Source organism: Dendropsophus ebraccatus, chromosome 1 (assembly GCF_027789765.1).
Source record: "Dendropsophus ebraccatus isolate aDenEbr1 chromosome 1, aDenEbr1.pat, whole genome shotgun sequence".
Lineage (NCBI taxonomy): Eukaryota > Metazoa > Chordata > Amphibia > Anura > Hylidae > Dendropsophus > Dendropsophus ebraccatus.
Window position 1 is genome coordinate 13655166 of NC_091454.1, and position 24627 is coordinate 13679792.

A 24627-nucleotide genomic window follows, 5' to 3' on the forward strand; every position below is an offset into this window, starting at 1 on the left:
ATTTAAGAGGTGGATTCTTTAAGAGTTGGATAGCTCTGGCTGGGAGTGTGGCCACATTTTCAGTTCTCATTACGGACCTACTGGAACTTCTACTGGATCCTCTGTTTACACCTGCATTGTTACAGAGCATCACTACACTTGGCATCGGACTTGGACTAACGTAGGAGCCGCGAATCATCTCCACTCCATGAGTCTCCAAGTCTTCCACTGTTCTACTTACCCAGGTATTAGTTTTTCCCCCTGTGACGGTGTTTTTTTCTGGTGGACTTCTTTTTGACTGATGAAGTATCTCTATTTGTGGTCCTCTCGTTTAGTTTTTCTTTTATGTGTTTATTGGATATACCATTATAGATATTTAGATTTATAAGAATAACTCATTGTTGCCCAAAGCAACCAATTTAATTTCAAATTTTAAAAAATTGACAGTTATTCAGTTTTGTTTTTTTAATTTGTGTTTGAGTAGATCTTTTTACATGGCGGCCATTCAACAAAGTAATGAAGTCAGCCTATAATGTAGCCAGAGCTCTGCCGCCGCCTCCTTCTTTATCCAGGAGCTGCAGGCGACTTGTGATAATAAACTTTTTTGTTAGTTCCTTCCAAGTGCTGAGCAGTTCATTGCCAACTAAAACATTCTTAAGGGAATTGCAGTACTAATCTAGCGTATAAACCGGTTGGTCATGTGCCCAGAATTTTGCTTTAATAAAAGCTTTTGTCTCAACCGGTCCATCAGGAATTGTGAGCTGTACGGGAGATTTCTCTCAGTCACTTGGGCATGAATTATAATGGGCAGTAGCTTTCAAATATATAAGAGAGTGCTTGGAAACTACTTATAGCTGGGCCTCCCGAATGGTCTAGAAGGTTCCTTATAACCACAACTGGGTCAGGTCCTAAGTATTTTGGGTTTTCAGGGCCAGAGGTGATTACTGGTACTGCAAGGTGCCCACACAAGTTATACTGAATCAGCCACACCTGCCACCATACTACCGTCGGCCAACTGTCTAAGGCAGCAATGGGGAACCTTCGCCCTCCATCTCTGGAGGCCGAAGGTTCCCCATGCCTGGTCTAAGGTGTATGGTGGCCTCCCGACTGTCCACCAGGTTGGTCGTGTTGGATATTTTCAGAACCTTTTGTTCTCGGAGGTGTACACCATCTCCAGATAACTTCCCATAGACAACACATGAATATTTGTCCATGTCTAATGTTCATTGTATGGCCAGGTTGAGAGAGACAACCATTGGATGAACGAATATTCAGCAAACTATATAAAGCTGGTGAACATTAAAAAAATTCCCAAGCTCAGACAAACCTATACTAGGTCATTAGTTTTGTAAGGCTGGATAACCTTTTTGATAAATTTTTATCGGCTAACGTATTCTGACAATTGACTGCAGTATCCGATAGACTCATACAGCTATCTGCATCCAATGATCATTGAAACCAGTAGAGGATACAGAACTCCTAGAGTACTATATGACAGAGGCCTCGAAAATGGCTTCTGTCTTCTCTTCAGGATATGGGCTCCCAACGTTCAGTTAGGTTTAGGGACCAAGACTGCCCTTGGTAACTATATTACAGGTGGTGCTTAAGTGGTTAATATCAATATGGCTCTCTTTATGGTTTCCAAATGGTTTCACCCAAAACTTTCCCATGCTTACGTATTAGGGATCAATATAACAAAAACTGTGTTGAGTGGGGTTTCTTTGGGATGATTTTAATGACCCACCTTCAATCTTTACGAGACTTGTCTAATTTTAAACCAGTTCTCCAAGAAAAATTATAGCTGACATCTGACACCCATACTTCAGGAAACCCTTGACACCCAGATGTAGACTATGTACAGAATGGTGTTACTGCAGCTCAGATCCCACCGGCGCCATGCCTCTAAAGTCACCTCCAAATGGGGTTGTCTTCTTCTGGACAGTTCGGCCCCTTTTATTGTGTGAAAACCTACAAGATTCTATGGTGGGCAACTTGGCCCTATGTAGATGACAAGTAATGGACAAAAAATGAAGTAGATGACTACATCAACCAACAAGAAGATAGAAGCTTCACCAGTTTGCCACCACTATATAATGAGTCATAACTCAATGTTATATATAACTATTAAAGTACTCGGTAACGTGTCATTATAGACCGATATCTCCACTAGGAACCTCATGGAAGGTCATCATCTCCAAATAATGTACTGCTCCCTTGTTGTTTCTTGGAAGATTAATACCTTCAATCCCTGGATCCACCTTGGGTGTTCCTAAATTCTCCGGGTGTGGTCTATGTTTTTCAAGCCGTGTCGCATCGGAAATTTTACAGAGCTCCAGATCTCCAGGGTTCTTGGCGTCTCGTAGATGCCTGGGTGACAATCTCAAGTTTTTGTTGTATAATTTGGTGATATTGAGCACCATCTTTATGGTCGGTGATGGTGTATTATTATATTTTTATGTTCGGGAACTTGGAATGAAGCCATGTCTTTGGAGGTGATCTGTTCTGGGTGCGGAGCTCTTTCATCCTGTCTGTGTGATAACCCAGGTGAATATTTGATGCAATTTTTTCTATTCTGTTTATCTATATGGAGGATCCAGTTCTTTGGGATCTATACACCTTCAGTAACTGCCAACAGTTCTCTCTCCCATCCTCCCCACACTTATGGATGTTCTACATGGCTGAATGTTCATGTGTTCCCAATGAGGAGGGGTAAGTTACCACAAAGCACCATCTTACCCCCTCCGAGAACAAAAGAGTTGAGTAGTAAAAATCCATCATCTGTCGGAGATGAATCGGGAGGCCCCTATATGCCTTATGCTAGTTCAGCTGACCTAGTATTAACTGTATGACCACCAAAAGGGTCCCTCTTTAAGGCCTCAGATGCCATCTTAGCTGCTTGCCAACCCCACAGGAAGAAAAGGTGGCTATGGGTGATTAGAAGACAGAGGTCACTGTCACCCACTGTCTAGTTGCCATGCTACCACAATTGTTATTGGCTGTGGCATCTAAGGTGCTAAATGGCTGGGATCTGAGATATTTCTGATCCCAGTTCTTCATGGTGGGTGTCAGCTGAAGTAAACAGCCAGCACTCAATATATAAGGAGCAAAGTATGCTCCTGAACATACCCTATGAAACCCAACATGTACACCAAATGATGGTTGTTTGTTTTGCGCTTTGTTCTTAAAGGGATTGTCTAGGTTTAGGCAAACGTGGCAATTTTTTTTCCCAAAAACAGCACTTAAGTTTGGGTGTGAATGGAATCATGTAGTACCACAAAAAAAAAAACTGGCGACAGTGGTGGCGCTGTTTTTGTGTTATTCTAATAAATAATATTAATTTTAAAAAATTTGAAATATAAATCTGCACAAAATTTATTAATACCATATAGTGTTAAAAAAAAAAAAGAAAAAAGTAGATACACGTTTTAACTTTCTTGGTCCTCCTCCTTATTTAAGGGCACCGCTCCAATCTCCTGGCTTGTTTCCACGACTTTGCCGCCTGTTCGTACTTGGTGTTTCCTAATCCTGTGCATATGGTTCAGATAAGAGAGTCATTTATTAATCTGGTCTCAAAGTTCACTCTCAAAGAAATCCATGAGAAGTCAAAACCTCTTATTTCCTGATTAGTTTAATTGCCAAAATTTTAACTTGCCAAAAATTTGAACGTTTTAAAATTTTTCAAAAATGTAACAGTTTCTACAACAGTAACACATAAAAGAGGATGTAGATCATTGGCTGGCCGATATAATTCATATAACTGTATTAATATAAAGGGGATCTGGAGCTCCGGATCAGTTCTGTTTTTTTTTTTTTCCAACCGCTATTAACATAAATTCCAAAATAAATCAGGATAAAATTTTACGCCTATTTTAAGTAAAAAAACGAGAAGGCCGGACGCGGCGTGTGATGTGGTGCAGGGAGACACTTGTAGAACAGAACATTAATAAATTAGAAAGACAGAACTTCCCTTTCTCGAAAAGTGTGAAAAAAAAAAAAATCTATAGAAACCTCTCACGATGGTCGAGACGCAACATTGTATCTGTTTCTTAACCCTCAACTTCTTGACATTGTGGCGCGTCCTAAACTAGTTTCATGTTGATGAGCAATAGCGATATAAAGATGCCTATAGACCAGAGACGGGGAACAGGCAGGCTCAATGAGCAGATCGCCGATCACACTGATCAATGCTATGCCTATGGCATAGCAGTGATAAGTGATAAAAATGAAAGTATTCAATGTACAAGTCCCCCAAAGGGACTTAAAATGTATTTAAAAAAAGTTAAAATCACTAACACACTACCCCAAAGCCCCTCCCCCAATAAAAGTTTAAATCACCCCCCATCCCATTATATAAATAAAAAATATAAAAATAAATAGATAAACATATAATATACCGTAGCGTGCGTAATTGTCCGATCTATTAAAATATAACAAGCGTCATTGTGAACGGTGTAGACGAAAAGAGGGAAAAAAGTGCGCGGATTACCGATTTTATGTTACATTATATATAAAAAAAATTATTAAAATGTGATCAAAACGTGCGATCTTCACAAATATGGTATTAATAAAAACTAGAGATCATGGCGGAAAAAATGACACCCCATACAGCCTCATAGGTAAAAAAATAAAACCGCTATAAGCGTCACAATAGTGCCATTTTATTAATATTTAATTGCCAAAAAAAAGGATTTCATTAAAAAAAAATATATAACATTAGAGAATCTGTGTAACCTGCATATGGTTGTGTTCAGACTGACCTATAGAGTAATAGTATAATGTCGCTTTTACCATATAGTGCATTACGTAGACACAGGAACCCCCCAAACGTTACTATATTGCATTCTTTTTTACGATTTCACCAATTTATTTCTTCATAAATAATATATTTGGAATTCCATCATACATGTTATGGGAGAATGAAAGACGCCATTACACAGTACAACTATTCCTGTAACAAACAAGCACTTACATGGCCTGTAGATAGAAAACTGAAAGTGCTGGAGCTCTTAGAAGGGGGGGAGGGAAAAACGAAAGCGCAGAGATTATAATTTGCGCGGTCCACGGGGTCATTTTGGGCCTGGTCCTCAAAGGGTTAAATCTCTTAGTTATGGTCTGCGTTCACACTATTGTGAAGCCTGTGTCCACTCTATTGGAAGCTCTGACAGATTTGACAGAAAATATTGTGTGGCATATAGGGCTATTGTACCCGTCTGTGATGGGCACCACAACAGAATCTTGGGGTCAGTGGGGCACCACCGGAGTCTGTTGCTTGGCATCATGGTTTCCATTCCATTACAGTGGGTTCCAGATTCCTGTCTGGTTGCCTGAGAATTGTTTTATGGCCGACGATTATTAAAGGTTTATGATACATACAGGAAAAGACAGAGACCGTTACAGCAGGGGGTGTGTATACTGAGGCACCGAAGAACACCTGTCTGGGAGATTAGGGCCAATCTTATATCAACTGAACAGAAATGGATCTGTCTATGATTAGGCAATGATTACACCAAGATCCCAATCCTTTATAGGAATATGCAAAAGAAGAGCCCGTGGAGCCTCATTGAAGAGTCTCAAAACACAGGACTAGCCAGATATCCCTCCAGGAAGGACCCAGCCGAGGGGCGGCTCCTGTTAGGATACTACCAAAACCACCATATTAAGTGGCCCTATAAGTCAATGTAATGACAGGGGAAAAACCAAGGCCAGGTAACCATCCACAGACAGCTGTTTCGGGGTGTTGCCCCTCATCAGTGTGGAGCAGGATTCTGGCTAGGTGGGAGCAATGCCTAGTAGGGCCATAAGAGGGATATCTGGCTAGTCCTGTGTTTTGAGACTCTTCAATAAGGCTCCATGGGCTCCTCTTTTGCATATTCATGTTTCCCAGGGGGAAATGCACCTAGGACTTCACTGCATTGAGCACTTTCATTAGCAGCCGGCAGTGTTGTCGTTTGGCTGGTCTTCCTGAGATCAGCGATCTGTTTCTCTTATAATCCTTTAAAGGGGCAATCCCCCCTGCTGGGATCCTCCATGACCTGTGGTTGAACGTAATTTTCCTGCAGTGCCCCCACAGGAGGAGTTAGGTATTACACAGAACTCATTCAAATCAGTGCACTGTCCATATAATGCAAGGGGCGCGCGGGGTCCTCCAGAGCAGGAGACGCTCTTTGTATATAATGGATTATTCGATTAGGGTCCTGATCAAGTGATCCCCTCTATTTCCCCAGGATTTCCCATGACAGTATGTGTAATAGTGTGTTCTTTTAAGGTCAAATTCACACGTCTTTGCATTGGAAATGACCAAGATGGGATGGCTAGATAGATAGATGGATAGATAGATGGATGGATAGATGGATAGATAGATAGATAGATAGATAGATAGATAGATAGATAGGGAGAGAATTATCAAACATGGTGTAAAGTGAAACTGGCTCAGTCGCCCCTAGCAACCAATCAGATTCCTCATTTCATTCCTCACAGACTCTTTGGAAAATGAAAGGTGGAATCCGATTGGTTGCTAGGGGCAACTGAGCCAGTTTCACTTTACACCATGTTTGATAAATCTCCCTGAACTGTATATTACAGTTTCTCCAGCAGATGGAGCTATAACAGAGTGAATCTTCCTCCATAGAGATGACACACTATATGTTCTGCTCCTAATAGTTTGCACATTGATCAGGTTCCTTTCTGCACTTCATCCCAGAGACATTAAATCTTGCAGCGTTTTATTAATGTGGTAATTGATAACGTCTGCTTAGTGTGAGGACGTTGTGCTGCGGTTGTGGCGGTGGACTCCAGTATAATCGTGGCCCAGTGCCTTATTCATATAAGTAAATCCTCTAGATTCCATGTGATCTATGAGGCTCTCAGTTTGTGGCATGCTGCAATTTGCCAAAGTCAAAAAAAAAACCTGTGTTTCAATATTTTAAAACTTTCCTCAAGCCTATCTTCTGTTCTTAAAGGGACTGACTAGTTTAAACAACGCATTTTCCTATACCCTTATACTCTTTTTCATGGCTGCAAAGAGCGTCTCTCGCACTGGAGGACCTATCCTGTCCCGCAAAACATTGATGTGAATGGACACAGTGTAATACTCCATTTCTCCTGTGGTGGCGCTGTAAGGAAATTGTACAGTCGTCATAAAGTTTGTCTTTTGTTCTTTTGTCCCACAAATGACTCTTAGTATGTGGAGACAGGGTCCTAGAGACCTTCTTTGGCTTCAAAAGGGTTCTCCAGTGAAAATCTTTTTCTTTCAAATCAACCGGTTTCAGAAAGTTATATAGATTTGTAATTTACTTCTATTTAAGAATCTCCAGTCTTCCAGTACTTATCAGCTGCTGTATGTCCTGCAGGAAATGGTGTATTCTTTCCAGTCTGACACAGTGCTCTCTGCTGCCACCTCTGTCCATGTCAGGAACTGTCCAGAGCAGGAGAGGTTTTCTATGGGGATTTGCTGCTGCTCTGGACAGTTCCTGACATGGACAGAGGTGGCAGCAGAGAGCACTGTGTCAGACTGCAAAGAATACACCACTTTTTGGTGGACATACAGCAGCTGATAAGTACTGGAAGATGTGATATTTTAAATAGAAATAAATTGCAAGTCTATATAACAGATCAGGATCAGTGAGTCCATTTTCCGTTCAGAACATATGACATATCATCAATTTGGAAGTAAATCAGAACTTGCAATACCAATTCCAGCCACTGGGGGGGGGGGGGGGGGGGGGCAGCAATGGATTTCCTCTCTGTGCATCCTTGGCAACACTTTTAAACCCTCTTTGCTGGTGGAGTTTTTTTTTGTCTTTTTCACTTGTCCATGGTATTGGGGCATCCCTGGCATACAGATAAACCTACTATGGGGGTTCAAGACCTGTATGGAAGGTGGGCTCATACCTGCAAAGCACCGATTCCTGATAGTATATGCCTAGCAGTGATCTGCAGACCCTTCCCACAAGACTTAGGACCTATCAAAACTTAAAGGGGTACTCCATTATATTTTTCCCCCTTATACAGATTACTTCTACTTAAAAATCCCCAGTCTTTCAGTACTTATCAGCTGCTGTATGTCCTGCAGGAAGTGATGTATTCTTTCCAGTCTGAAACAGTGCTCTCTGCTGCCACCTCTGTCCATGTCAGGAACTGTCCAGAGCAGGAGAAGTTTTCTATGGGGATTTGCTCTGGACAGTTCCTGACATGGACTGAGATGGCAGCAGAGAGCACTGGAAAGAATACACCACTTCCTGCAGGACATACAGCAGCTGATAAGTACTGGAAGACTGGAGATTTTTAAATACAAGTAAATGACATATCTTTCTGGTACCAGCTGATTTAAAAGAAGGAACTGTTTATAATACCAAATCCAGCCACTGGGGGCCACCACAGATTTATCTTCCTGTGCTTTTTCCCCTTTCCCTGGTGTTGGAGGACTGTGGTTACAGCCGTCTTATATAGCTGTAAACAGAATAGGGGGGTATGACATAGTGATCACTATAAGCGGGGCCTCCCTTTAATATTGCCCTTAGTCCTCCTCACTGGGTAATGCCACTCAACTAGGAATCAGCGTCAAGGAGGATTAGGAGGCCCAATTTAGGGGAGATTTATCAAACATGGTGTAACGTGAAACAGGCCCAGTTGCCCCTAGCAACCAATCAGATTCCACCTTTCATTTTCCAAAGAGTCTGTGAGGAATGAAAGGTGGAATCTGATTGGTTGCTAGGGGCAACTGAGACAGTTTCACTTTACACCATGTTTGATAAATCTCCCCTAAATTGGGCCTCCTAATCCTCCTTGACGCTGATTCCTAGATATTGATTTTCCATCCTGAAGTTGGATGAAGTCCCTAAGAAGGTCCTCCGAGAGCTCCCCCTCATATCACTTGTTATTGTGGAGAAAAAGGACTCTCTCGGGCCGAGGCGTGAAATGGAGCCTTCCTTGTATGGCTGAGGCCCAGCGCGTCTCCTATTCATCCCTTGTGCTAATTTACTTTGACAGATGAATGGGACAGGTTGGGTTTCCACAAAAACGGCCATGTAGGTCACGCTGGAGCAATGCATTATGGGAAGAACCACCCCGCGTCTCCCTAATACTAATATAGTGTGGAATCAAGTGGTGCTGAAAAGTTAATGGAAATATAAGACTTCTCTTACATTGATGTTCTTCTTTAACGAGAGTGTGAGATATGGGAATGGTGTGTGTGTGTGAATATATATATATCTATATAGTGTAATATGTGTGTGTATATATATATATATATATATATATATATATATATATATATATATATATATATATATATACATATACGGAGTCTGGTTTGTATTTTAGCACTATAGCTCATCTATATTTAACTGACTAGGGCTGAGCTGCAATACCAGACACGGCCTGTGGATAAGGGTAGTGCTGTTGCTTTAAAAACTCTCTCTAAATAGAAAACAGGATCGGCATACTTGAGAGGGAGGAATGTATATTGCCTTAGGCCCCCTTCACATGTCCGTTGACATTTTCACGGCCAAGAAATGCTTCAAGAAACCATCAGTGTTTCTTGACCATAAAAACAGATAAGATTTAAAAAAAAAAAAAAAAAACATACTCACCTGCTGCAGCGGTCCCCTTGTACAGATTCTTCTTCCCTTTTCTGACTCGCCGTATGCATGAGCGACGTCCCTGGTACTCTGTAACGCTAGGGGGGAAGCAGCGGCCTCTTGTGGCCGGAGGTGTAGTGTTGCCTCCGGCCGCAAGAGTTATTGACAGGGCTGGGAGCCAATGGTCTATCACAGCGCCACATTTAGCTGCATGTGCTCCTGGTTAGGGCCAGCATCAGCACACTGCGGCAGTGGCCCGGGCTGCCACGCAATTTATACAGGATTCTAGATGTGCATCTGGACATGTCCTATATTTTTTCCAGAACTAATTTCTGGCATGGACACCTTTCAGGAAAAATCTTGAAGGGTGTCCCTGCCCAATAGAACCATATGGGTCCGGAAATTTAACCAGAGAAGAAATTCAGGTAAATCTCACGGATGTGTGAAGGAGCCTACGATGGGAAAACATAAATATGTTTGTCCTATTCTATTCAGCGTCCGTCTGTGTGACGTTCACATCTTTGTCGCTGTTATCGTCACTGTAACCTGCTCTTTATCTATTGGATGGCTGTACTCCCTCCTCACCGTGTATTACATAATGGCGTTTGCCCAGTAGAGGATTATTGCAGCACTTACACAGTTAAAGGGAAGCAGAGTTCAGTTAGCGCTCGGAGCTGCGTACGCTATACGGCACAGTCATTTCAAAGTTGCTCGGATCCTTTTTTTTTGTTTGTTTTATGGAAGTTGCTGAAAAAGGGAAACAGCGGCGGGTTGTGAAACTCCTCCGATGACTGTGGCCGTTGCCCTGTGTATAGCAGCTCAGGCCTGGGTAGCAGGACATTGAGATGCATGGGCGTATTCCCATCCCTGCAGAAAGTGAAAGGTCAGCCAGTGTGGTGTGTCTATGGAGGGCGGCAGGAGAGGGTCACACACAGTGGGGATTGTAGGAAGCTTATTGGCTCACATGGCATCCTCCATGATATAACAAGGCTAACATCTTTTCTTAGCACTCAGCTTTGTGCTGTTCCTCAGTTGTTCCTCCTGGTAACATATAAATAAACAAAAACTGGGATGTCTCCGTTTCTTTAGTCAATAGTCCCTACACCATGTGACCGCATCTAATGAGTTACGGATTCTGTCCACTCGTGAAAAGTGACGTCACGACTATGTTGTGTGATGACAACAGTAAGCGGTGAGGAATAGGGTATATGTGCACCTAGCAAACAGTAATATAAAGGCATGCAAAGTATTCACTTAAAAGGGGAACTCCGGAAAAAAAATTTTTTAAATCAACTGGGGTCAGAAAGTTATACATATTTGTAATTCACTTCTATGTAAAAATCTCAAGTCTTCCAGTACTTATTAGCTGCTACATGTCCTGCAGGAAGTGGTGTTCTTTCCAGTCTGACACAGTGCTCTCTGCTGTCCATGTCAGGAACTGTCTAGAGTAGTAGCAAAACCTCTCCTGCTCTGGACAGTTCCTGACATGGACAGAGGTGGCAGCAGAGAGCACTGTGTCAGGCTGGAGAGAAGGATTCATCTCCATTACTACAGACATGCGCGCTCCTCATCTTAAGATTTGCAAACAAAAAGTTCCTTTTCACAAAGACCAGGGAACCTTTCTCCTACAAGAATGAAGTTGACATTTTCCAGCTCTGAGAAATTTCCTGTCATTTAGATAAATTAAGAAATACGACACCGTTTTCACGAGACTTCAGATCTGCCCTTATTCCCCGGAGAGTAAAATACTTTACTAGGGCCAAGTTTTTTGTAAAAAATTTTTTTCAAAAGTTTACTTTGTTGAATATTAAATAACAAAAGTGTTAAAAAAAAATTCTCATTAAAAATTTTGGAAAAACAATGGAAATCATTTGGATCCATCTTGTATCTCGATAGCTAAGAATGTATTTATTTATATGGAGAAGATGGTGGACATTATTCCATGATGGTCCATGATGGAACTCGAGTTCTTCAGGAGAACGTTGTAGATAGTGGGTCGATCCCCCTAAGGGCATCACGCTTTGCATTTATGGTGGTGGTGGGTGACGTGATGATATCGGAGGACTGGCTCTGGCTTGGGATACAATCAGTGTTGTCATGTAGCCATTTCCATCATTTCAAGTGCCCAATAAGGATTTTGGTCTTATGTTATTGGTCGAATTGGACTTTATCTTCTCTCTGTAGGTGGCCATACACCCTCTATAACTTGTTTATTCAGCCGTTAACTCTCCAGTCCTCCTCATACACGGGAAAGTTTACTACGGCCGAGCAGTCCTGTGTTCTCTTTGGGAAGGGGAGGGTTAAGCCACAGCCAGGAGCTCTGGTTGCGGCTTCTCTCTCAGAAAACGAAGGGGGTCAGGCAGTGATTTTCCATCACGTCCCAATCCCTATCTCCCCCTATATCATCTTCGGTACCTATACACCTTATACTGATGACCAAAGTCCCTACAAGTGGTTGTTACAGTATAAGCTATATCGGAACCTTTTAGGGACTATATTGTTAGTTAAAAAGTAACCTACACCACCAAAAATGAGTGGACTATATTACATTTGTGTCATTGAGTAGGTGTCTTCCAGCCAGGATCCATCCTTGGTCCAATTTAAACCCTCTTTTGTTTACTCCTTACACAATCACAAGTAGTCTTCTACCCCTTGCTTCCCCTCGAAATATTCCGGAGCAAACGGTCATTACTTTTTCTCGAAACCCCTCTCGTCTAAGCTCCTTGACCACTGAAAGCCTCCATACTGCCCTGCGCTGAACCTTTCCTTAATGCTCCATGAGGGGTATTTGACCCTATTGCCCAAAGTGCATGGTGTAACCGAGACACATTATTTTGGTGCCTTAGGTAGATATAAGGTAAGATGGTGGCTTGTCTGTCACTCTTCGAGGTGATCAGCAGTGCCAAACCCAACATGACGCCCTGGGCCATTGACTACATCCTACCTTCCCCTAACCATGGTGCATGTTTGTAGTGGTCACACGACCTGTGTACGTTAAGTGGGTTTCGTCAGGTTTCTTGACCATTATATCCTCAACTAAGGTACCATTTCAGTGTTTGTCTACATAGAAAACGGAAGCAAAAACTTGTGGTGTATACCTACCCCCCCCCCCCCCATGGTATTCTACGGAACACTGTACGGATATATTTATCTACTACTGTAGGAAGAATCCACACTCCATACGTAGCGAGGAAGCCGGGAAGGTAAGGGGGAAACTTTGAACAATCCAAAAACGACGAGTCCGAGGGACCGTTTCCTCCTTGTTTTGAAATGCTCTCGCAAGTTTCCTGTGGTTGCAAATTGTTCACAGCTTTACAAAATGTAGAGTATTTCCTATAGAGCCGCCTTCATGTCACCGGAGTGGCCGCCCGGCTCTATCTACTCGTACGGTACTGAAGGAGGATCTGTAGTGGACGGTTGGGCAACTTTTTTGCAGTTTTTCCTGCAGAAATGTAGAGACACCCAACGAGACGCGACTCATGGGGGGGTGTGAGTATGGCCGATTTTTTTCTTTTTTTTTTACTAGAGGCTTCTGGGTCCTAATGCCGGTCACTAGTGTCCTCTTATGTGTACGGGGGATCTTTGGGTCTGGATGCACCTCCAACCTCTCGATAGCTGTGCCCCCCCGGATATATAAGGTTTATCTTTAGCGATATGTACACCCACCAGTTCCTCTTTAGCCTCTGTGGTTTGGCTTTAGTACATGTGCAGACGACTTTGTTTCTTATCGTTCTTGTATTACTATTACGTTGTTGTTGCTTTTTGAGCTATTGGTGTTTTTGGGGTGTCAAAAAACAGATGTTAGAATTTACTTGATAACATAAGAACCGGTATATGTGCTTGGATATATTAGGGGGTGGCGGTATCCTTAAAGGGGTATCCCCACCATAGACATTCACGACATAAGTCGCTGATGGTGCTGCCACCTCTCTTGCCAGTTATAGAAGCGGCTCACAAGTTCCCGTAATACACTTTAAGGATGAGAGCTACGTGTAACTTCCTTTTAATTTTTTGGTCTCTATAGACTACAAAACAAAACCTCCACACTCCTTATATCCCATATATGCAATAACTGTTTATAGTCGGAATACCCCTTTAAATAGTCATGGTCTAGAACCATAGAAGAAGCCCCTACATCTAATATGACTTATATGTCCTCTGTTTGCCATGTTAAAGGGGTACTCCACTCAAACATAACTTTTGATATATTGCTGCCCATGGTGAGACTAGCAATTCCTTCCATTCCTGTTATTATCTATTCAGTCTCCTTCCCCCAGTTCTGAGCTGCTGCTGTCTACTGAAGACACAAAAATCTGTGTGTGAGCTTTTCTCTCTGTCCTCCCCTCCTCCCCCCTCAGAGATGGCTGATGTAAACAAGTCCCTGGCAGGCTGTATCTGCAACATTGTAGCTTCTTTGTAATGCTGGGAGGGTTATTCTGAGGTCGAGTTGCTGATGAATTGACTGTGATTATCCCTTCCAGCATTACAAAAAAGCTACAATGTTGCAAGCCTTGCAGGGACTTGTTTACATCAGCCATCTCAGAAGGGAGGGGGGAGGAGGGGGAGACAGAGAGAAAAGCTCACACACAAATTTTTTGTGTCTTCAGTAGAAAGCAGCAGCTCAGAACTGGGGGAAGGAGACTGAATAGATAATAACAAGTATGGAAGGAATTGTTAGTCTCACCATGGGCAGCAACATATCAAAAGTTTTGTTTAAGTGGAATACCCCTTTCAGTTTTTCTTAGTCTGTTCACATTACTATTAGAGGCAGAAGTTTTGCCGGATTTAACAGTAAATAAAGGACGGTGCGTTGTGATATTCTTCTCTTCCAAACAACGGACACCACAACGGACTCCCAACTAAAAGTCAATGGGTTCGTTTTTTGCCCGTCGTTTTGTGGTTTCCATCTTGATTAGTATTGAGCGAACTCGAACCCCAGCATCCTACAGATTTATACTACCGCCATATAGTGCCGAGGTAATAACAAAATTAGAATAAAAGCAATAAAAAATACTCAAAATGATACTAGTGGCGTCAAACTAGCGGGCTACTAAAGGTGAGAACCACAGAAGCAAACAAAATTTTTATGTTGTGGTATATGACGGTAGTATTTATTGTGCTGTTGTACTGTAGTATTACAAGAAGCTCTATGGCAGTATAGTGTGAGCTCTTAAAGGAAGTATTAAATAGATTATTGTATTATTTTTTTTTTTCAACATTACGTGATGGGTTATATGCGTTGTTATTATCTTGCTGCTATATGTACTATATCATCCAAAATCCTAGTGTGGAAAGAACTTGAGAAAAGTGTCCGTGTTTGGCAATTTTTCCGAACCCCAACGATCTGCATTTGATTCCTGGTGTCTGGACAAGTCTGATGCCATCCTTGGATTTAGAAAAGAGCAGTTTCCTTGAATCTTAATAGAATGTGAACGGAGTATCAGAATTTCAGATTCTATAGTACCACCATATAGCGCTAGATAATAATGGCGCATATAACCATTATGTAGTGTTCAAAAATACAGTAATCCAAATAATAAATTCTTGCCATATAGCATCCACAAAATACTGTACAACAGCACAATAAATACTACCGTCATATACCACTATATAAAAATTGGGAGATTTTGTTTGCTTATGGGGGCCCCACTTTAAAGGGGATGGCCTTAATAGTTCAGTGTACAGTATTAGCAAGTGTACTCACTGTATATACTGACAGCAGCTCCCTGTGTACTCACTGTATATACTGACAGCAGCTCCCTGTGTACTCACTGTATATACTGAGAGCAGCTCCCTGTGTATTCACTGTATATACTGACAGCAGCTCCCTGTGTACTCACTGTATATACTGACAGCAGCTTCCTGTACTCACTGTATATACTGACAGCAGCTCCCTGTGTACCTCATAGAACTAAAATCAGACTCTCCTCCTCCAGGCTGTGCTGTCCTGCTCTGTTTAGTCACAACTGGTAACTAAGTCTGTCTATAAGATGGCCGACATGGAGGAGCATGTGACCATGCCCCGCCCCCAGTGTCCTCCATAGACAAACACAGGCTCAGTGGTAGACACAGGGAGCTGCTGTCAGTATATACAGTGAGTACAGGGAGCTGCTGTCATTATATACAGTGAGTACACAGGGAGCTGCTGTCAGTATATACAGTGAGTACACAGAGAGCTGCTGTCAGTATATACAGTGAGTTCACAGGGAGCTGCTGTCAGTATATACAGTGAGTACACAGGGAGCTGCTGTCAGTATATACAGTGAGTTCACAGGGAGCTGCTGTCAGTATATACAGTGAGTACACAGGGAGCTGCTGTCAGTATATACAGTGAATACAGGAAGCTGCTGTCAGTATATACAGTGAGTACAGGGAGCTGCTGTCAGTATATACAGTGAGTACACAGGGAGCTGCTGTCAGTATATACAGTGAGTACACAGGGAGCTGCTGTCAGTATATACAGTGAGTACACAGGGAGCTGCTGTCAGTATATACAGTGAGTACACAGGGAGCTGCTGTCAGTATATACAGTGAGTACAGGGAGCTGCTGTCAGTATATACAGTGAGTACACAGGGAGCTGCTGTCAGTATATACAGTGAGTACACAGGGAGCTGCTGTCAGTATATACAGTGAGTACACAGGCAGCTGCTGTCAGTATATACAGTGAGTACAGGGAGCTGCTGTCAGTATATACAGTGAGTACACAGGCAGCTGCTGTCAGTATATACAGTGAGTACACAGGGAGCTGCTGTCAGTATATACAGTGAGTACACAGGAAGCTGCTGTCAGTATATACAGTGAGTACAGGGAGCTGCTGTCAGTATATACAGTGAGTACACAGGCAGCTGCTGTCAGTATATACAGTGAGTACACAGGGAGCTGCTGTCAGTATATACAGTGAGTACACAGGGAGCTGCTGTCAGTATATACAGTGAGTACACAGGAAGCTGCTGTCAGTATATACAGTGAGTACACAGGGAGCTGCTGTCAGTATATACAGTGAGTACACAGGTAGCGGCTGTCAGTATATACAGTGAGTACACTTACTAAAACTGTACACAGAACTATTTTACTTCAACCCCTTTAAGTACCCCCCAGTTTGCTGCCACTACTACTGTTTTAATGATTTTTTTTATTGTTTTCTTCTCCTTATGTTGTTACCCTGGCACTATATGGCGGTATCTGTAGGACGTTGTACCTCTGGATCTGCTTAATCTCTTTACTGGGAACAGTCTCTGTTGTTTCTCCAGCTCTTTCTCCGTTGTATAAACCATCAGGGACGTTGATTTATACGGCCTGTAAACTACTGATCCCAGATTACTATCGCTGGGGACTGGGGCCATATTTGGTCCGAGACTCTCTGTAGCTTCTGGGGGCGAGGAGGAGGCCATCGCACCCTGTCAGGGGGGTATTCCATATCTTTACTACGTGTTCTGTAAACGGATACAATACAGGACCAATGGCGGTATGTATGATATATAGCTTCAATGCAAAACCTGCACCTACCATGTGTCTATATAATACCGCATTACTGGTAAGTGACAAGATGGCTATGCATTGATCTAGCAGCAGGGGGCGACACTAAGCGGCCAAGCATTGACTAGAAAGGACTTGATATATCCATACATTATACACACACCTTCGATTTTACTAAACACCATGCAATGCCTCATCTCGCCTGCGGGGGCACTGCAGGAGAATGAAACACTTTCTTTAAGGTTTATAACCGGGGATGATTCTGTGATCAGCTTACATATCTATGAGCAATACCCATTAAAGAGGTTGTTTACTATTTTTCGATCAGATCAACTGGTGTCAGAAAGTTATATATAGATTTGTAATTTACTTCTATAAAAAAAAAAAACTTGTCTTCCAGTACTCATTAGCCGCTGTATGTCCTGCAAGAAGTGGTGTATTCTTTCCAGTCTGCTGCCACCTCTGTCCAAAGAAGTAGCAAATCCCCATAGAAAACCTCTCCTGCTCTGGACAGTTCCTGACATGGACAGAGGTGGCAGCAGAGAGCACTGTGTCAGACTGGAAAAGAATACACCACTTCCTGCAGGACATACATCAGCTGATAAGTACTGTACTATATAACTTTCTGGTACCAGTTGAGTTGAAAGAAAAAAAATTGGGTGAACAACCCCTGAACAACTTCCCTTACATGGAACATGTTCATTTTCTTAAAGGGGAACCTGTTGTCACTTTTTATGCTGCCCGAACTGTGAGTCATCGGGGTCATCCCCGGCAGCTACTATGATATAGACGTTATACTGTGTAAGTGCCCTGTTATTCTTTGTATATACTGTAGCACAATTATAACTCCCAGGCAGTGGTCCTTATATTTACTGTATGAGAAGTAAAGTGAGAAAGGAGAAGTTGTACTGTGCAAGTTTGACACCTGCTACTTGTGAAAGGGAAGTGGCGCTGTGCATTCACTGCAGTACTGTGCAAATATCCCTGCATACATACAAAGAAAAACAAATCTTGAGGGGGACCTGTTTCTCCTTGTGGAGACCACCGGTGTCCTATAGACAAGGCAATGCATCCTGGGAAAGAAATATGCAGATTAGCTCTCCTCCAAGAGGTCTCTCTAGTGCCACCTACTGGAACTAGAACAAAAAATTCAAGATTCTGTGCAATGCTTATGAATCAATATTAAAGGGATGTACACGATTAGAAAATGGCGGTTCCTATGTTATAGAAACAGCGCCACCCCTGTCTGCAGGTTGCGTGTGGTGTTGCAGTTGAACTTCATTCACTTAGAGGGGTTGTTCACTATTTTTTTTTTCTACTTTCAAATCAACTGGTGCCAGAAAGTATCAGAAATTTGTAACTTACTTCTATAAAAAAAAATCTTCCAATTAAGTCTTCCATTACTTATCAGCTGCTGAATGTCACGCAGGAAGTGGTGTATTCTTTCCAGTCTGGAAATCAGGAGATGTTTTCTATGGAAATTTGCTACAGCTCTGGACAGTTCCTGACATGGACAGGGGTGGTAGTAGAGAGCACTGTGCCAGACTGGAGAGAATACACCACTTCCTGCAGGACATACAGCAGGTGATGAGTACGAGAAGACTGGAGATTTTTTAATAGAAGTAAATTACAAATCTCTGACACTAGTTGATTTAAAAGAAACTTTTTTTTTGTGAACTACCCTAAGTTGAGCTGAACTGCAATGCCAGACACAACCCAAGGACAAGGGTGGCGCTGTTTTTGGAAGAAAGCAGCCATGTTTTCTAATCCTGTACACCTCAAAACACATGATCCTAGGGTGTCATGATGCTCAGACAATCGCTGATCACCTATGATTTGCAGCTGTAATCTGTGGGGGAATCTTATCAGAAAGTATTTGATTTCCCTGCAGCGCCCCCGCAGGAGAAACGAAGCATTACACAGAAATCAATATGCTTTATATGTAATACTCTTTGTAATAGATGAAAATCCTCAATTAGGGACCCCTGCGGTAAGTACTTCTCAGCCATAGTCTGAATGGGAAGTTGTACTGAGCATTTTCTACTTGCTTTGTGAGGTCAAGTTGCTGATGAACTCACTGTGATTAACCCTCCCAGCATTACAAAGCAGCTACAGTGTTGCAGATACAGCCTGCCAGGGACTTGTTTACATCATCTGTCTCAGAAGGGGGGGGGGAGGGGGAGACAGAGTGAAAAGCTCACACACAGAAAACAGCAGCTGAGAACTGGGGGAAGGGGACTGAATAGATAACAAGAATGGAAGGAATTGTTAGCCTCACCATGGGCAGCAACATAGCAAAAGTTATGTTTGAGTGGAATGGGAAGTTGTACTGAGCATTTTCTATTTGCTCTCATGCTCTCTCTCATGCTGCGTTTACACGGAGCGATAATTTGCCCAATCGATCGCAATAACGATTTTTCTTACGAACTTTCTAACGATTTTTCTAATTTATTCATCTAAACACTGATCGTTATAAAAAAAAATCGTCGCTTCAAAATCGTTTGGGCAAATTACTCGATCGTTTAACGATTTTGAAGCAACGATTTTTTTTTATAACGATCATTTTTTAGATGAAAAAATCGTTCGAAAAATTGTTAGAAAGTTCGTAAGAAAAATCGTTATTGCGATCGTTTTTAGGAGCTTAAGCCCACCTCACACATAGGGTCCTATTACACGTAGCGATTTTTAACGATTAACGACTAATGTTGGTATCACACAGGCCAATGGGGGCCCGATAATACCTGTAAACGAGCAGCGATCTTGTTTACAGGGCCTATTACACTCCCCGATTATCGTTTAACAAGGGCTGCAAGGACATCGTTACCGTGTGCTCTAGCTTCAGAGCGGCCTGTCAGCTGACAGGCTGATCAGCCAATCACAGGCCAGGACCGCCGCGGCCTGTGATTGGGTGAGCGGCCTGTCAGCTGACAGGCCGCTCTGAAGCTAGAGCACGTGGTACCAGGGGAGAAGCGGACCGCAGAAGCAGCCCTGGAGCGTGGATCGGTAGTGTAGATCGTTAGTCGCCGGCCGCGCACCGCTATTACATGTAGCGATACGCGGTCAGCGCCCGACAAATATAGGCCCTAACCTATTTTAACGATCAACCGATGATTGTTGTCATCGGCTGATTGTTGTATTTATTACACGGAGTGATAATCGTCGAATCGGGCCAATTATCGTTCCGTGTAATAGTGCTCTTATGCTGCGTTTACACGAAACGATAATTGGCCCGATCGTACGAATAACGATTTTGAAGTAACGATTTTTTTTTTTATAACGATCAGCGTTTAGACGGAACGATATATCGTACAGAAAAATTGTTTTGCGATCGCTTAAGCCTATCTTGAACATAGATTAAATTGGTGAACGACTATTTACACGGAACGATCTGCGAATTTTTTGCGACCAATGACGATATGAGAACATGTTCAAAGATCAAAATAAACGTTTTCTCGTTTGTCGCTTGATCGTTCGCTGCGTTTACACGTACGATTATCGTTCGAATTCGATCGTTATTGCGCAAATTCGCACGATAATCGTTCCGTGTAAACGCAGCATTACAATAAATGATCGCAAGCAAGATTTTTTATCGTTAACCTGAATTCGTTCACCATATTACACAGAACAATAATCGTTAGTCACGGACGTTACTACGATCGTTTATTCCTTCTGATCCCAGCAAAACAATGAACAACAAATGCGGAACGAATTTGGAATTACAGCGAACGATTAGCGATAATTTTAGGTTCAGATCTAGATCAACGAAATACGAACGATTTTTCGATTGTTGCCTGCAATTACACAGAACGATTATCGTTTAAATTCGATCGATATAACGATTTTTCGCACGATAATCGTCCCTTGTAATTGGGCCCATAGAGTCAACCTCTGAAAGACTGTTTACACAAAGCGAATTTTTAGCAAACGACACGTTGAAAGATCAAAATGAACGATTTCTTGCTCGTCCCTTGGTCGTTCGCTGTGTTTAGATCGTTATCGCGAAAAATTTGAATCGCAGCATCAGTTAAAAACATCATCCAGGGGCGTTATAATTTTCAGCTGTAATCTGTGGAAAAACCTTTTTAGAAAGTATTCAATTTCCCTGCAGCGCCCCCGCAGGAAAAGTGAAGCATTACACAAAAATGTATATGTTGTCTATGTAACGCACATAGATGCTCTTAGAATCCTGAACTGGTGGTAAGTACTTCTCAGTCATAATCTGAATGGGAAGTTGTACTGAGCATTTTTTTTTGCAGCGCCCCCCATAGGAGAAATAAGGCATTACACAGAATTTGGTATCTATATAAGGGATGGAAACCTTCAGTCCTCCAGCTGTTGCAAAACTACAACTCCCATCATGCCTGGACAGCCTTCGGCTGTCCAGGCATGATGGGAATTGTAGTTTTGCAGCAGCTGGAGGGCCGAAGGTTCCCCCATCCCTGATCTATATAATGCATCCTGATTTAGGGTAAGTATCTCTCAGTCTGAGTGGGAAGTTGTACTGAGCAATTCTCTACATCTTGCATCCATCCCGAATCCAGAAGGAAATGCTCATCCAGAGCCCCCCCCCCCCTGCGACGTCCATGTGTGGTCTGTGAACGGACGGGAGACAATAGTTTGCCGTTTGGCACACGCAATGTTTTGTTCCTCCCTTTGCAGTAGAAATGAAGAAGGAAGAGAGAGAAGAAGAAGAAGAAAAAAAATCCTTCTTGCTGACAGACAAAGTCCTGGCCGCCGCGGCTCGGGGGGTTTCGCTGTCTCGCTCGCCTTCCAGTCTTTTATGCTGGAAAAAAAAATCCGGCACCTGTCGGCCAAGCTGGGCTCTAGCCAGGGGCGGCTCGTCCCTTCATTAAGAAATGTGCAAAGCGCAGGGACAATGAGTGGAGCCGGGAATAAAAAGCCCCAATAGGCAGGAGCGTCGTGCCTCATCCAATGGAGTAAGCTGAGGCCGGTTACCACGGATATCGCCATCTGTTCCCTCCCCACTGGAATGTGGAGCTCGCTGGAGACAAGCTGGGAAGCAGCAGCAATCCACTGAGGGGACGGAGACCTGCAGCCTGGGACTGGCCTCCGACCAGGACCCCATGACGGACCCTGCCGCTGATACCGATCACCCCCAGGTAAGGGATAGATGGTGGCCGACATAATGCAGAGAAGCCCCCCAATCCCTTTGTTGTCTATGACTCTATGACTGACTGATGGTCTACCTGCTGGGGGGTGTGGTAGTGTTCATTGCAGCTATCCCTTATATCCTATCCCCTATATCCCCAATATATCCCCAATATATCCTATCCCCTATATCCTATCCACTATATGTTCCATCCCCTTTATCCTATCCACTATATCCTATATCCTATCCACTATATATCCCATCCCTTATACCCTATCCCCTATATCTTATCCACTATATGTTCCATCTCCTTTATCCTATCCCCAATATATCCTATCCCCAATATATCCTGTATCCTATCCACTATATATCCCATCCCTTATATCCTATCCCCAATATATCCTATCCCCTATATCCTATATCCTGTCCACTATATGTTCCATCCCCTTTATCCTATCACCAATATATCCCATCCACTATATATCCCATCCACTATATATATATGATCCCCTTTATCCCATCCCGTATATATATTATCCCCTTTACCTGTCCCCTATATCCCATCCCCTATATATGCTATCCACTATACATCCCAACCCCTTAATCCTATCCCATGTATATCCTATCCCCTATTTCCCAACCACCATATGTTATCTCCTACATATCCTATCCACTGTATATACTATGCACAATATATCCTATCCCCTATATATCCTATCTGCCATATATCCCATCCCCTATATATATCCCAAACCCTATGTATCCCATCCACTATATCCTATCCCCTATATCCCATCTGCTTTATATACTATCCACTATGTATCCTATCCCCAATATATCATATCTCCTATATACCATCCCCTATGTCCTACCTGCTATATCCTGCCCCCTATATGCTATCCTCTATATCCTGCCCCCTATGTGCCATCCGCTGTATATACTACTCCCTATATGCTATCCGCTGTATATACTATCCGCTGTATATACTATCCCCTATATGCTATCCCCTATATGTTATCTGATGTATATACTATCCTCTATACACTATCCCCTATATCCTATCCCCTATATGTTATCCGCTGTATATACTATCCTCTATACACTATCCGCTGTATATACTATCCTCTATACACTATCCTCTGTATATACTATCCCCTATATGCTATCCACTGTATATACTATCCCCTATATGTTATCTGATGTATATACTATCCTCTATACACTATCCCCTATATCCTATCCCCTATATGTTATCCGCTGTATATACTATCCTCTATACACTATCCACTGTATATACTATCCTCTATATACTATCCCCTATATGGTGTTCTCAATATAATATCCCCTATATGCTACCTTCTATATACTATCCCTTATATCCTACCCCCTATATCCCATCAGCTGTATATACTATCCCCTATATCCTACCCCCTATATCCAATCAGCTGTATATACTATCCCTATATACTCTCCCCTATATGCCATCAGCTGTATATACTATCCCCTATATACAATCCCCTATATGCTATCCTCTGTATATACTATCCCCTATATGCTTTCTGCTGTATATACTATCCTCTATATACTATCCCCTATATACTATCCCCTATATCCTCTTCCCTATATGCCATCAGCTGTATATACTATCCTCTATATGCTATCCTCTGTATATACTATCCCCTATATGCTTTCTGCTGTATATACTATCCCCTATATACTATCCCCTATATCCTCTTCCCTATATGCCATCAGCTGTATATACTATCCCCTATATGCTATCCTCTGTATATACTATCCCCTATATGCTATCCTCTGTATATACTATCCCCTATATGCCATCAGCTGTATATACTACCCCCTATATGCTTTCTGCTGTATATACTATCCCCTATATACTATCCTCTATATCCTCTCCCCTATATGCCATCCCCTATATCCTACCCCCTATATGCCATCCGCTGTAGGCAGGATGAGGTCTTCAGGATTTGGTGCATTATGTGTGGCGAGCCCCCCATTCACAAGTTGTGTGTCTCCTCCCCATGTCTCGGCCTCTTGCCCCCCGGTCGTGGTCGTGTCCCCGTGTAGGCGGCCATTAGAGAGTGAAGCTTTCGGGATAAGGAGTGCATGCCTGGCATATTTCTCCAATGCCGATAACAATTGGGTCCCTTGTTCCGCTCTAATGCAGAGAGATGTATGGCTTCTTAGAGGGGAAGTTCATGCTCCATTGGGTGCCCCCTACTTTACTGGGCACAGTCTATGGATCAAAATGATCAAATCGTACCCCCAAATATACATAGTTTTACCCCCAAATCTGCCATTTGCTTTACCCCATTTATCGAAATCTTTCCAAAAACAGCGCCACCCTGTCCTCAGGTTGTTTGAGGTATTACACCACTCCGTCATTTCAATAGAACTGACCTGCAGTACCGCCCCCAACCTGAGGACAGGGGTGGCGCTGTTTCTGCAAGAAGGCAGCTAATCCT

General features: G+C 42.7%; 1 protein-coding gene across 2 annotated transcripts in view; it reads left to right on the plus strand.

Moving 5' to 3' along the window:
• Positions 1–24627, plus strand: part of FGD4 (FYVE, RhoGEF and PH domain containing 4) — an 87373-nt gene that overhangs the window by 8044 nt on the left and 54702 nt on the right. Inside the window, exon 1 of one of the 2 annotated variants that reach the window (XM_069967781.1) lies at positions 2340–2523. The exons of the other annotated variant lie outside the window; for it this stretch is intronic. Coding sequence (XP_069823882.1) covers positions 2460–2523 — 64 coding nt within the window. The 5' untranslated portion in view covers positions 2340–2459. Of the gene's footprint in view, positions 1–2339; positions 2524–24627 lie in introns of those variants that run through there. 2 annotated transcript variants of the gene reach the window in all.